Source organism: Phaseolus vulgaris, chromosome 1 (genome assembly GCF_000499845.2).
Source record: "Phaseolus vulgaris cultivar G19833 chromosome 1, P. vulgaris v2.0, whole genome shotgun sequence".
Classification (NCBI taxonomy): Eukaryota; Viridiplantae; Streptophyta; class Magnoliopsida; order Fabales; family Fabaceae; genus Phaseolus; species Phaseolus vulgaris.
Window position 1 is genome coordinate 32,430,785 of NC_023759.2, and position 15,386 is coordinate 32,446,170.

A 15,386-nucleotide genomic window follows, 5' to 3' on the forward strand; every position below is an offset into this window, starting at 1 on the left:
TAAATTTTAAGGTAATGTGAATTGAAGTTAAGATACTAATATACCACTTTCGACCTAAATACGACATTCCACAATGCAATACTTGGATAAAACTTGTTAAATTTTTTCAACATATCTTTGTCCTCCTCAATACCATACATATATGATTACAACAAAATTTGATGTACTCAATTTTATTTTTTAGGTAGAACGGTCATATTCGAGTTGTCGATTGAAGATGTTAAGATTTTGTGTAGAATGATCATATCCGAGATGTCGATTAACAATCTTTTTTTATATTATACATTATTATAAAATGTATAAAAAAAAAAGTATAATCAAAATAAATATTATATCTCCTTATCAAAATATTATCACTTTCGAATAAAAACAAATATTTATAAAGTTAAGAGTAATTAGAAATAATTAATTTACTTGAAAATATAAAATCAATGGTCAACGAATCATAAGATAGGTGTTTTTGAGCTCATAGGAAATTGTAGTCAGCACTTTGGTCTAAACTCAAAAGTTTAAATAATCTTAAACCAACATCATCATCCTTTTATTCATTATGTTATGACTAATATATTTATAAGTCCTAATTAGTTATTAATTATCTTCTAACTCTTAACTAACATCATTTAATTTTTAAAATTCTCCTAAGTAATTTCAAGTACTACAAAAAAATATAACACTCACTAGTTATCTTTAATATATTTTATATTCTAAATATTAATTAATATTATTTAATCATTAAAATTTTCCTCAACTGAACAAGTATCACACAAAAAGATTTTTTTTAATCGTTTTTATTTTTATTAAGATTCTTATATTAATGATTAACATACTCTATAATAGATCTTTTAAATAAATTATATTCATATATAACTACATATATTAATAAGAAAGTATTTACACATATTTACATTTATATATAGGATGAATTTGAAAATTTAACATAGTTCTATCCGGTGATTTCTATAGGACTTTTTGAATACCGATTACTGTATTTCACTTATAATATCAATGGGTACACGACCAATTTGGTCATTAAATATACGAGGTAATATTAATTTAGTTGTTAAAATAAAAAAATTAATTAGTTGTTAAAATAAAAAATTAATTTAGTTCCTAAATATACAAAATATTCAATTTATTTTAATAGTATAATTTAATAATAAAATAGTTTACAATTCAGTATTAAATTGGTTCTTAAAAATATATTTTAATAACAAAATAACATCACAAACTTATTTATAAGATTTTTTTTTCACATATTCGAATATTAAAATAAATATTTTGTACTAAATTAAGATCGCCTCATATATTTAACAACCAAATCAATCATTTATATAAAATTGGCATCCAAAGGACTAAAAACACCAATTTAGTTTTATAGGATCAATAGTTCAATTTTAGTTTAAAAATATTTGTATTACACGAAAAAACAAATACGCCAAAAGATACGTTGACGAGAAGAAACATTAAATAGCAAATTTTATTCTTTATAAGATTAATAAGTCGTAATAGGAAAGGTAGCAAGATTTCAATACTTCCCTTTTGGTGTTTGAAAATTGAATGCAAAATTCCAATAAATATTAATAAAAAATATCCTTGTAGAGAAATTTTAAAAATAAGAAACTTTTGAAGGAGAAGGAAGTATATTGGTTGTATCACAAGGAGATAAATAATAAAATAATAATAATAGTAATAATGATATAGTTATGATGATTAAGATAAAAAAGATTGATTTAAAATATATGATATAGATGATAAAAAGATGAATACTGAAAATAGGTAAATAATGAATAGAATGATTTTATACGAGATAATAGATAAATGAAAAATATATGTTATTATTGAAGTTGAAAAGTATATAATAGGGTGTAAAGAAGAATGTAGGTTAGGAAGAAAGGGGTGAAAGGATAAACCGCAATTGAAGTGTAAAAAACCGTAGGAGAAGAAACCTGAGAGAAGCGCATATCCAAAGGCAACCCGCCATTTAAAATCCCTGGCTCAAACATATCACAAACACAAAACACAAACCCTTGCCGTTCCACCTTTGTTTTTGGTCTTCCCTCGCTTTCTTCACTCGTGTTCTCTCTACACACCACACCACACTTGCACACTTGCTGAATTTGTGAAACCTTGAATTCCTCTCTTGTTGAATTCTTAATCTCTACAACACAGAGAGAGATGGCGAACGATCCCAGACAGAACGAAGCCCAAGTGGCGTTAATTCTGGGTCCGGATTCAACTCATCTGGAATCCCTAATTTCACAGTTAATGTGTACCTCCAACGAGCAGCGCTCTCAGGCGGAGTCTCTCTTCAACCTCTGCAAGCAGGCCCGTCCGGAATCCCTCCTCCTCGCCCTGGCCCACCTCCTCCACACCGCCCCCAACCCGGAGACCCGCACCATGTCCGCTATCCTCCTCCGCCGCCACCTCACGCGCCACCACGACTCCTTCCTCTGGCCTCTCCTCTCCCCCGCCGCCCGCTCCTCCCTCCACTCCCTTCTCCTCTCCTCCCTCCAACAAGAGCCCGTCAAATCCATTGCCAAGAAGCTCTGCGACACCGTCTCCGAGCTCGCCGCCGCAATTCTCCCCGAAGACCCCGCCGCCTGGCCCAACCTCCTCCCCCTCCTCTTCCAGTGGGTCACCTCCCCCGAACCCAGGCTTCAGGAAGTCGCGCTCCTCATATTCGCCCAATTAGCACACTACATCGGTCAAACCCTACTCCCTCAATTGTCCACTCTCCACTCCGTCTTCCTCCGCTGCCTCCACTCCTCCACCCCATCCGACGTCCGTATCGCCTCCCTCGCCGCCTCCATCAACTTCATCCAGTGCCTCACCAGTTCCGCTGACCGCGACCGCTTCCAGGACCTCCTCCCTCTCATGATGCAGACGCTCACCGAGGCACTGAACTCCGGCCAGGAGGCCGTTGCGCAAGAGGCGCTCGAGCTTCTTATCGAGCTCGCCGGTACCGAGCCGAGGTTCCTCCGCCGCCAGATTGTCGACGTCGTGGGCGCCATGCTGCAGGTCGCGGAAGCTGAGGCCTTGGAGGAAGGGACGCGGCACTTGGCGATTGAGTTTGTTGTCACTCTTGCCGAGGCCAGGGAACGCGCCCCTGGGATGATGAGGAAGTTGCCGCAATTTGTGAGGAAGCTTTTTGGCGTGTTGCTGAATTTGTTGCTGGATATTGAGGATGCTCCTGCGTGGCACGCTGCAGTGGACGAGGAAGAGGATGCGGGTGAGACCAGTAACTATGGGTTTGGACAGGAGTGTTTGGATAGGCTTTCGATTTCTCTTGGCGGGAACACCATTGTGCCTGTTGCTTCTGAGTTGTTGCCCACTTACTTGTCTGCTCCTGAGTGGGAAAAACACCATGCTGCACTCATTGCGCTTGCGCAGATTGCGGAGGGTTGTTCGAAGGTATCTCCACATGCTTTTGGTTTTTTTTGCTGTTACCAGGTCCTTGTGATTGTGTTTTTGGTGTTTTCTTACTTTTATGTCTGGACCTGTGTTTTTTATGCTGTGTGATGAATATTCATAGATATCAGTAGAAAAGATTCCTTAATGTGGGCGCTTGTCTCTTAAATTGTGATATTAGATGGTGTATGTAGGTGAGGATAGAAGGTAATGTGCTTGCTCTGCTGGCCGTTCATAATTGATCTTTTTATTTATTAGGTCTGGTGCAACTATGTTTGTTCTCATGCTTTTATGTTGTGCTTTTGTGTTTAAACTTTTGTGTATACTAGTATTTGATGATTCGTGTAGGTATGCGATTCAACACTTTTTTCTTTGTTATTATTATAAGACTTCCTTTTGATGGGAATCTGAAATGCAGCATATGATACTTTGAACATGTTATGAGGTATTCTGTAAATGCCTTTGTTTTTTATGCATTGTGTGTATGAATGTTCAATATTAGCTGAAAAAAATATATTTTCTGTGTAACTAAGATTGTGATATTTGATGGTGCAGGTGATGATAAAGAATCTCGAACAGGTATTGTCGATGATTTTAAATTCATTTTGTCATCCCCATCCTCGAGTGCGATGGGCAGCTATAAATGCAATTGGGCAGTTGTCCACGGATTTGGGGCCAGATTTGCAGGTTAAATTTCATCACTTAGTGCTGCCGGCTTTGGCTGGTGCTATGGATGATTTTCAAAATCCAAGAGTGCAGGTTTGTTATTGTGCTTTTTGTCTGGATTAGATAAATTGTTCGCAGTTGTAATAAATCAAGTGATGCTCTCCTTTCTCTATTTTTTTTTCTTAAAATGTACTTTTGTTTTGTGCCGCCATTGCATATTCTCATTCATATTATGCTATAAGATGGACTCAACAAAATAGCTTTACTGTATGCTATTTTGTGTTCTTTCTTTTGTCCTCGAATATGTATATATCCTGCTGGAGATAATATGCATTTCTGTCCACCAATGAAATGGTCGATTTTGGTTTTGCATGACCAAAGCAATCTCATGTAGTTGTCATCTTGTGTTACCTCAGGTATTTTATTGCTTATAGGTTCCGGTCATCACATATAAGTGCAAAATTAGTAATTACTGTCATTAGTATGCTCAGTTATCTCAAGGCTTTCTGCAGAGGCTTTTCACAATCTTAACGACCATTTACATTTAAGAAAGTTAAATGGCCAGGGTGAATTTTCTGGGTTATGCAGTTTTAACATCTTCAGTTTTCTGTCATTATTATTTATCATCAGTTGCATATGGCTCATATGAGTAGCTACTTTGAAATATCACAGTTCTTCTACCCCAAAAGTTTCTTCATAGTTAATGGGTCTGCCGTTTACTGCCACTATTTTCAACATGTCTGTGTAAATATGAATCTTAAGTTTCTTGATATTTGATAATTTGTTTAATTTAGATTCTGAAATTCATTAATCTTATCCATCACTTTTTTATTTGTATGTTGCAGGCACATGCTGCTTCTGCTGTGCTAAATTTCACTGAGAATTGTACCCCTGATATTCTAACGCCTTACTTAGAAGGGATTGTGAGCAAACTTTTGGTACTCTTGCAGGTATTGACTTATTTTGATATCTAGCTAGCAAAAAAATTGTACATTATTTGGATTTAGATAACATCATCTATGATGTTTTCCTTGTTTGGACTTCGTGGTTTGAAACAGATACCACACTATGGATTCTCCTTGGTTTCTTTTTTTGTAGTCTTTGCTATGGACTTGGATATTATGGGATGTCTAAGCCTTATATTGGGTAGTACGAGATTCTTGGTGGAGTATTAAGTGTTTGGTTTTTGCCTGAGCTTTTAATAATGGGTTCCCCCAAGTACCTGGGTGCTTACCAATTGGTATCATAGTTAGGTTATTGCTGTCTTGGAAAGGACTACCCACTGAAGATTCTAACAACGAGAAAGTTGAGTGAATTGTCACCAAGAGAGGAAAGTGTCATAGAGTGTGAGCTATTGGAACATCAGCTTTTAGGGTTGGGTGTTGTATTGGGAATTGGATAGTAAGGAGTGTCTAAGTCTCTCATATGCTCGATGAAGTATTTGTCCTAGTGCAATTTTAGTATAGTTTTTTAACTGGAGTGATTTGTTGCTTTTATCTTTTCCTAAAATTGAGCTAAACCAATCTTGCACTTAAGTTTGTTTATTATTTTGTTCCTTAATTGTATGTATCTTACAGATATTTTTTTTGACCCATTGTGTGAAGTGCTTTATAATAAATAATAAATAATAAATATTTCACATGCATGTTTGATAGTTGATGCCTTTGGGATTGTTGGTTTACAAATATATGATCATCTTTTCTTTCAATTGCCTGGGTTCTAGAATGGCAAGCAAATGGTTCAAGAAGGGGCTTTGACAGCTTTGGCATCAGTTGCAGATTCTTCACAGGTGCTTTATGTAGCCAATATTCTCCATTGCAATAACAATGCTTTTAAGTTTTATATTTAATACATAAGAATGTTGTGATAACAGGAGCAATTTCAGAAGTATTATGATGCTGTGATGCCATACTTAAAAGCTATTCTTGTTAATGCAAATGATAAATCTAATCGAATGCTTCGAGCCAAAGCTATGGAGTGCATTAGTTTGGTAGGGATGGCTGTTGGAAAGGAGAAGTTCAGGGATGATGCCAAACAGGTGAATTTTAACTTAGTCCAGATATGTCTCTTTTAAATTCATATTATTGGTGAAAGCAGTAATTTATATATTATTTCCTTGAATCATTGTTCACTTTCAGTGTGCTAATATATAGTTTCGTTCTTCCTTTACAAGGTCATGGATGTCTTGATGTCACTGCAACAGTCTCAACTGGATCCTGATGATCCAACTGCTAGTTACATGTTACAAGTACGGTCTTTTTTCCAGTTGTTTCCATTAACTTAGCTATAATTTGTTCTTATCTTCTAGTTAAAATTCTTATAAATCTCTAGTTTTCACTTGGCTTCCATGTGTTCAGGCATGGGCACGGCTTTGCAAGTGCCTTGGGCAGGATTTTCTCCCATATATGGGTTTTGTGATGCCTCCTTTGATCCAGTCTGCACAACTTAAACCTGATGTGACCATTACATCTGCAGATTCTGATACTGAATTTGATGAAGATGATGACAGGTGCCCTTTCAGTTCTTGTTCATAAACTATGGATACCTTCTTTTAGCCTGTGTTCTGTGAACTGATGGGTGGTGGGTTCTTAGGGTTTCATGATTTAGTATTCTCATTTCTCCTCTTGTGGACCTTGGTCCTCAATTTTGGGTCCAATATCTTTAACTTATAATATGTGGACATACAGTATAATACAATAAACCAAATGATAATAATATATAAAATATATTTAATAATTTAAATAATTACATATAATATAGTAAACTAAATAAAACATATAATATAATATAATAAACTAATTGTACTAATAAAAACTAAATTAATCATATCATATAATATAATTAGCTAAATAAAATAAATAAATGATATATTAATAATAGGAAATATACACAATATATAAAACAAATACAAAATAATATAGACATTACAAACACACACACACACACATATATATATACACACACACACACATTTCATAAAAATATTAGAATAATGGTCATTCTGCTATCCATTGCCCCACTATCTCACTTTTAGGGTTGGCCGCTCCACTCTGCTCCCCGGGAATGACATCTATGGTTTTAGCATGATGTGATATACAATTTATTCTTCATTTCATTTCCTAGGTCCCATTCCCTGTATTCGAGCTTCTACATCAGTCTTCATTTTGAAGACATTTTTTTCTATTTAAGATAAACCCTAAACCCTATTTAATACAATTTTTTCTATTTCCTATGATATTCTTTTATTGATTTCCATTTGTATGGAAAGATCATTTCCACTTCCATGTATTAGACCTTTATGCTTGGACATGCATTTTTTGTTAAAGAATTTCCAGGGTTCCAAGGAGATGTCTACATCCCTAATTTGTTGAACACGAGGATGTCTCATGGTATCAGGCTTAAATTTTAATTAAAAGTTTCCCTGCAATATATGACCTCTCATTCTTGAATGTAATGGGAGAAGGGAATAAGCAGAGAAGGGAGATATAGTTTATACTGATGGATATATATTGATTTTGTTTTTAAATACTTTTGTATTTTGCTGCTGTTCTTGTAGCATTGAAACAATTACACTTGGGGATAAAAGGATAGGCATTAAGACTAGTGTCTTGGAGGAGAAGGCTACTGCTTGTAATATGCTATGTTGCTATGCTGACGAGTTGAAGGAAGGATTTTTTCCTTGGATTGACCAGGTTGGCTTTGTTTCATATTTTTTTGGCATTTTCGTGTCCTGGATATTTTATTGGCTAATTTTGTGAAATCATCTAGGTTGCTTTCACATTGGTTCCTCTTCTTAAATTTTACTTCCATGAAGAAGTCAGGAAGGCAGCAGTTTCAGGTATTTTCTTAAATTCAACATTTTGTATTTTATTTGGCAGTTTCAGGTATTTGACATTGTTTTTTTAAATTCAACATTCAGCCCTTAATGATTTTTTTTAAATGTCACTTGGCTGTTTTTTTTTATGTAGCCATGCCAGAACTGTTAACCTCAGCGAAATCAGCTGTAGAGAAGGGACAATCACAGGGTCGTGATGAGACTTACATAAAGCAGTTATCTGATTATATAATACCAAATTTGGTGGAGGCTTTACACAAGGTTAAAATCCTGCCTATCTATTATGGTAAATTGGTATCCCAACTGCAGTTTTTTGTGTGCTTATAAATATATATTTTGTCTTCCAGGAGCCAGAAGTAGAAATTTGTTCAAGCATGTTGGACGCATTGAATGAATGCATACAGGTTTGTAACATCCCTCTATCATGATGGAAGATTTGTAGTCATCTTTAGGAATTTAACAGCTCTGATGTATACAATCTTATTTACCGTCTATCAAATAATATTAGAGTGAAGTTGGTGATACCCAAAATAGTTTACGGGAGAGACAATTCTGTCCATGATGTGTGTTCTGGCTCTCAAGTAACATTATGCCTTGAAAAAATGTTACATCTTTAATCTATAATCCTCTATAACATTAATAAAGGGGATTTTCCTTTTTAACTATTTTTTTTGTGTACACACAGGTTCTTACCATATTACCCTTTAGGTTTTTTTTTTTAAAACTCAAATAACTACCTACAATAAAAAAAAACCACCTAAAGAAACTACCTACAATAAAATTATAAAGTGATTTTTTATAATTTTTTTTTTTGAATTTTTTTTATAATTTAATAATGTTTTTCTTAAATAGAATTATTATAATAATTTTTTATTACCATAAGAAAAAAGTGAACACATGTGTGCAGCACATGTGTTTCCACTAGTAGAATAGAATTTGTATATTACAAGATATATAGGCATGGATTGAAAAATTTGGGAACTTTCTTTCTGACTTTCTACAATAGAAAGAGAATAGCATTAGTGGCATGACTACTTTTTCAGCTATTCTTACTCATTGTACGCAGTGCCTATAAACTTTGTAAAATACAGTTTATTTCTTTTCAAATTAAAAGTAATCCATTAGCATAAGTCACACATCCTAAGAAAATACCAACTATTGAGTTTTTAACTAATGACAAGACATAATTTGAACTCAAAATAGGAAAGCAAGGCTTAGCCTATACCTGGTGAGCCAGATGGGGAGGGGGCAAGTAGAACCACCATGTGAATCTAACAAACAAAGGTGTGGATGAAGTGGAATGATGGAGGGGATGAACACCAATGCAGGAAAATAAGGAAGTGTGCCAAAGAGGAATTTTTCAACTGTAGAATGACACGATTTGAACTATACTTGTTTTGTTTTTTAATATTGTCCAATTGTTTATTACTTGTTTGTCACTGTTTATTCTATCTGTAGTCTGGAAATGGGATGGATTTGTAAGAGGAGACTGCAATCAAATCATTATGTTGCCATATAATTCTGCATCTGTGTTGATATTTGTTTCTGTATGTCATGGTTGGACATGGATTTGAGTGCTATTTTGTGCTGTTCTAAAGTCTCAATGATTTTGTTTATTGTCTCTAAGCTCTTTTTTAGAACTAAAGTTGGATAGGATTTGTTTCTCTCAGGTCTCTGGACCACATCTAGATGAAAAGCAAGTGCGGAGTATTGTTGACGAGATTAAACAAGTTCTTACAGCCAGTTCAACAAGAAAACATGAAAGAGCAGAGAGGGCCAAAGAAGAGGACTTTGATGCTGAAGAAAGAGAGCTACTCAAGGAAGAAAATGAGCAAGAAGAGGATCTTTTTGATCAAGTATGTTCAGTAATATATTTTTGTGATCTAAATCATTTAATTAAATGCTTTTGTATGTGCTGTCCTAACACTTATTTTGAATCATTATGTTCTAGGTTGGTGATTGCTTGGGAACTTTGATAAAAACATTCAGGACATCCTTCTTGCCTTTCTTTGATGAGCTATCCTCATACATAACACCTATGTTTGTAAGTTTCTTTTGGTTCCTCTAATAATGTATCTTTCGTGCTAGCATTTTAAATTTCTGATGTTCTTGCTTAAAAGTTGTCTTGTATTCTCTTTCCTCTCGTGGCATTTCCTTTAGTTTATTGTCAAATATTTTTCCATAAGGCAATTAATTTGAATGAAAAAAAAATCTTGTCTAGCTATTATTACTCTTTCCTAAGATGATATTCATTTTCCTATTTGTTATGCATACCCTTGTTTATAGGGGAAAAATGCCATTTAGTTTGCGAAACAATTGGATGTGAACTAACTTAACTTATCATGGCAATGCAACCTCCTTAACTGCTTTTGTATGAAATTTGGGTTGCTAATGTTCTGGTCCCCATCCCATTCCACATGTAAAATAACTTTGATTATGTCAATTACTAATTTACTTTCGAACTACCTGCTAATTTTTGTGAATGTGCACATTTTTAAATTTGTACAAATTACGAGCTTAGAAATGTTTGCCATTCTCTTTTCTGATCCAATTCCACCCCTTCACTATTGATAATCAATATCAGGGTAAAGATAAAACCTCAGAGGAAAGGAGAATTGCCATTTGTATATTTGATGATGTTGCTGAGCACTGTCGTGAAACTGCCCTCAAGTAAGTACTGCCTCCTTGTGTGTGTCCCCCCGTCTTTTGTTCTTGTGTGGATTTTCTGCATTTTCCTGCATAAAATTATCTTACTCCCTTTACTCTGAATGATTTTGTTGTATATTTTTAAACGCTTCTTTATGTTGCACAGATATTACGATTCTTTCCTTCCATTCTTACTAGAAGCTTGCAATGATGAATATCCAGATGTTCGACAGGTTAACTACCCCTTCTTGGTTTACTATATTAATGTTGCTTGTCCAGTTTTAGAATGCTAAAAATAATTAAATGTCTTTGCAGGCTGCTGTTTATGGTGTTGGTGTTTGTGCTGAGTTTGGCGGATCTGTTTTCAAACCCCTTGTTGGAGGTTAGTTGCCCACTACCATTTGATTGTTTTGCTGTGGCCAGCTGTATATATATTTTTTGAATTTTTTTATTGTGCTCTACTGCAGAGGCACTCTCGAGGTTAGATGCTGTGATAAGGCATCCAAATGCACAACTTTCTGATAACGTAATGGCATATGACAATGCTGTTTCAGCTCTTGGAAAAATATGCCAGTTTCACCGTGATAGCATAAATGCGACACAGGTATATACATTTTGGTGCTCCATGTCTCTGCTGTCTTTTAGAATTCTGTTGTTTACCCTAATGTCATTTGGAAAATTGTAAATTGGTATATAGTCATGTTGCCTGGGCTAGTATTATATGATAATGGTGATTTTTTTTAACATTGGAGTAATGGCCAAGTCTTTTGGCTTACGTTCATCCGAATTAACCCTGATAAAGGGAGTCTTTCAGTTTTTGGTGAAATAACACTGGATTCCTTGGGTACCTTTTTTCTAGTAGTGCTGGAAAAACTGTGGTTTCTGGATAGACACAGACAAACCTAACAATATGTTTACGGTGTTTAATTGAAGTACCTGAACCAAAGGGTTAAGGTATTTAATTTTGCATACGGTTCAAAATTGTTGAGACTTGGTGACGACTTTGCCCAAGTCATTCACATCAGGAAAACTCTGCCTCAGTATCAGTAATTGATACTTTTCTGCAGAGGACTTGGACACAATTATGGAAAAAAATTCTTATCATAATTTGTTATGATAATTTATTTGGTGGATTCTCTGAACTTTATAGGCTGAAAACCCTATTTTTAGGATAACATGGGTATTGTCACGACACTCATTTTGTATCTGAGTAAATTGATAGTTTAGACCAAAGCCTATCTGCTTGTGTGTTTTGTTTCTAACTCCAACCTTTTATTGCTTTGTATCAGGTTGTTCCTGCCTGGCTGAGTTGCTTGCCTATAAAAGGTGATTTAATTGAGGCTAAGGTTGTGCACGACCAACTTTGTTCAATGGTTGAAAGGTGGAATTCTAATCGAAAACATATTTTTATTGATTTCTATTAACCTATATATGCTGCCTTTTTTTCTTGTTGTTTGTTGACTTTGGTATTAGTTATATTTATATATTGATACACTCTTCCATTGAATTTCAGATCAGATAGAGAACTTATAGGTCCCAACAATCAATATCTTCCCAAAATTGTCGCAGTTTTCGCTGAGGTATTTTCAACGCCAGTTCTTTTTGTTAGTGCTGTTAGATTCTGGACCCTCCCATTCTAAAATGTTTTTTGTGCTTTGTGCATTAACTATGGTGCAGATTTTATGTGCGGGAAATGATCTGGCAACTGAACAAACTGTGAGTCGGATGATTAATCTATTGAGGCAGCTACAACAGACTTTGCCACCTTCAACCCTTGCTTCAACCTGGTCTTCCTTGCAGCCTCAGCAGCAGCTTGCACTTCAGTCCATCCTCTCATCCTAGTTATTTTAGATTGTCACCTTCAGAAGTTGCACCTCTGTTGTCATGTGATGTCATTGTTGCTTTTTCAGAAGCTGCATTGTCAGGTCAAGTTCATTCCTTTAGCAAGACAGGACTTGTGAGGTATGGGGTTGTCGCAGAGGCAGAGCAGTGTTGCGTTGGTTGGATGGGAAACAGTTTTGGTGTGGAATGTGTATACTATGTTACAGTCGGAAGGAATTCTGAAATGAACAGGGACTCCATCCTGTCTGGATCATGGGGACGGGGCTTGACCCTGAGTCATGCATCGCAAAGATCGCATAGCATTCTTTTGTTTATTTTTAGTTGTAACAGTTTTGATGGGTCGTTTGTTTCTTTGGAAGGTCGGAAACAGTTTGTCATGTTTAATTTATTTGTATATCTGCATGCTTTTTTTCCTTTTGCGTTACCCCTCACCTGCTAATATTCTGATACAAAAAAGGAGTAACAAAATATAACTTTTAGGTTGTTTGGATTCTCAGAAAAAGTTGTTACAAAGTAATCTTCATTCGTTCGCTTCTATAAAGTAATGAGAAGAAAAAAGAAGTATATATAGACTTCATTCGTAATTAGCAAAGTGAAAGAAGTGAAGGCTAAACTTTGTTTATGAGAACAACGCAATCTTTATCTAACTTCAAGAATAAAATTGGCGAAGAGCAGTTCACAGTTGTTATTGATTTATCTTCTTTAGTTTATTGGATCATTCGATGGAATGGAGTCTTATCCGTTTTTTTTGTTAATTAAATCATTAGTTTTCGATTTCAGTATTGAAAACTGATCAAATATAAATTAAACAATATTTCGTACACAAGCAGGATGGATTTTCCATTTTTGCTTTTGAAAACGAAGAAATCCTGTCTATTTTTATAAATGAGTTCATCGTATTACACAAAGCATCTAATTTTCTATATATTCATGAAATTAGCATCCATACTATGAGAATATTATATTTCAGTGCGGATAGACACTTATAACATAATTTCTTCCAATTGAGATTTGAATTGAATCTCGAATGAGATTGTTATGACACAAATTAATTTTACTCGTAACCACTATATCATAATTTGTTGAAAAAAAATTTATTTTAATTTATTATATTAATTGCTTATTGAGAAAATTGTATCTACATGTCTGAAATTATGCCAAACAACATTCGATTTCTTCTAAGTTTTAAAAAAATATTTATTTTCTTCTTTTTTAATAAATGATATGTCTATTTTTAATAAGTAATACCTACCTGTTTTTGTTTTATTTAAAAATAACATACTAATTAAAACAAACAAAAAAACTTATGAGAATTTATAAAAAATAAATATTTTTTAGAAGAAAAAAAATAAATTCTTTAATTGTAGAAAAATTCTACACTTTAAGGTCTATTCAATCCTCAATATCTGTAAAATTTCGTTGAGTCAATGATATTGCAATATTGAAAATAAGGCTAGTTTCTCACCTAGTTTGTCTGTTGCAATGTAAGATCTTGGGCTCTTTGGCCATGTCCTTTTCTTGAATGTTACTTTTTGCACTTCCATACATTCATATGTCATCCTTATTTCTTGCATTTTCATATGTTTTTTTTTTGTGTCATCTCATATTAAATATGAAAATATTTTTTTTGTGTGTCACTTCATATACAAATATTTTTTAATTCAAAATTATTTTTAAAATTTATAAATTTCAAAGTAATTTTAAAAAATATATATTTTAGATTACATTCTTTGAAAGTTAATCTTCAATTCGCTTTCAATGTAATTCAGAATATATTTTTAAAAAGTGGTATTTTTTTTTCTATTCTCTTTTTCCTTCCATGTTTTTCTAGCTTTTTCCTCCCTTCTCCTTTTATCTCAATTTCTATATAACTTTGGTGATTTTCTTATTCTTTTTCTAGCTATTACTTGGAATATAAATAGTTGTTCGGTAAAGGAAGTTATTTTTAATTATATGATTTACTAATTTATGTATAATTGTTGTTGTTGAATGGGTGATATGTGGTTAGACATTCAATTCAATGAGTTTGGATTGATTTTGAATTTTATAACAGTTTGGAAGAGTTAAATGGAGTATTATTTGTTAAATTAGGAAAATTTTGTTTACCGTGTCCAAAATTGTGTTTCGACCATGTTTAAAAATATGTTTTCAACTTCCTACGATAGTTGATTTGATTAAAAATTATTTTGATTTCATTTTGAGCCTTTTGTAGAATTTGATGTCTCTGCATATCTTGCTTACTAAGAAGTGGACTTTAAGTTTAACGCAACCTCATAAAATCGGTTAATAAGGTGAGATTTACACTCACTTATATATTATGAAATATCTTAGTTTCTAGTCGATGTGAGATTTTCAACACACTCCCTCACGCCGAGGTTACCAACTTGTGCACGAGACTCTATATTATGAGTGATCTAATAACAGTCCGATAGTGGATGACGTGATAAGTCTAACAAACAATTGCTAGAATAAAGCTCAAAATGACTCTGATGCCATACTAAGAAGTGAAGTCTAACTCAACCTCATAAAATGGGCTTATAAAGTGAGGTTTGCACCCACTTATATACTATGAAATATTTTAATCTCTAGTTGATGTGGAATTCCAACATTGCTTGAATGTTAAGTTGATGTTTGAATGATTGATGATTATTTAAAGGATCTTGAACTCACAAGGAACAATTGAATTATCAAGTATAAGATTCACTAAATAGAAAACAAAATAATAAAGTTCGTTGGGAGTTTGTTATGATTGCAAGAATTATAAAGAAAACAAGTTAAAGTTTGTTGGTTCAATTGGAAAAATTGGGATTGAATTCATCTTTCTTTATCAAAAGCATAATAATATTCTATTCTTTGATTGATGTTGATGCCCATATAAAATTCATTTATATCGATTTCTTGCATATAAAATTATTGAAAGAGTCTCCTAAATATCGATATTTCGCATATTTATAAAAAACTATTTATCATTACAATTAAATATTGATAG

At 33.8% G+C, this 15,386-nt stretch overlaps 1 protein-coding gene across 1 annotated transcript; it reads left to right on the forward strand.

Moving 5' to 3' along the window:
* The first annotated feature begins 1,880 nt into the window (after positions 1–1,880).
* LOC137813934 (uncharacterized) lies at positions 1,881–12,821 on the forward strand. Its single transcript, XM_068616425.1, has 20 exons — positions 1,881–3,411; positions 3,964–4,167; positions 4,920–5,024; positions 5,798–5,863; positions 5,948–6,112; positions 6,248–6,322; positions 6,432–6,583; positions 7,631–7,766; positions 7,843–7,912; positions 8,043–8,170; positions 8,257–8,313; positions 9,580–9,765; positions 9,861–9,953; positions 10,494–10,579; positions 10,722–10,788; positions 10,871–10,937; positions 11,023–11,159; positions 11,845–11,936; positions 12,069–12,135; positions 12,233–12,821. Exons 1-20 carry the CDS (start codon positions 2,176–2,178, stop codon positions 12,395–12,397), a joined length of 3,354 nt encoding a protein of 1,117 aa, XP_068472526.1. The 5' UTR covers positions 1,881–2,175; the 3' UTR covers positions 12,398–12,821.
* Positions 12,822–15,386: the final 2,565 nt, after the last annotated feature.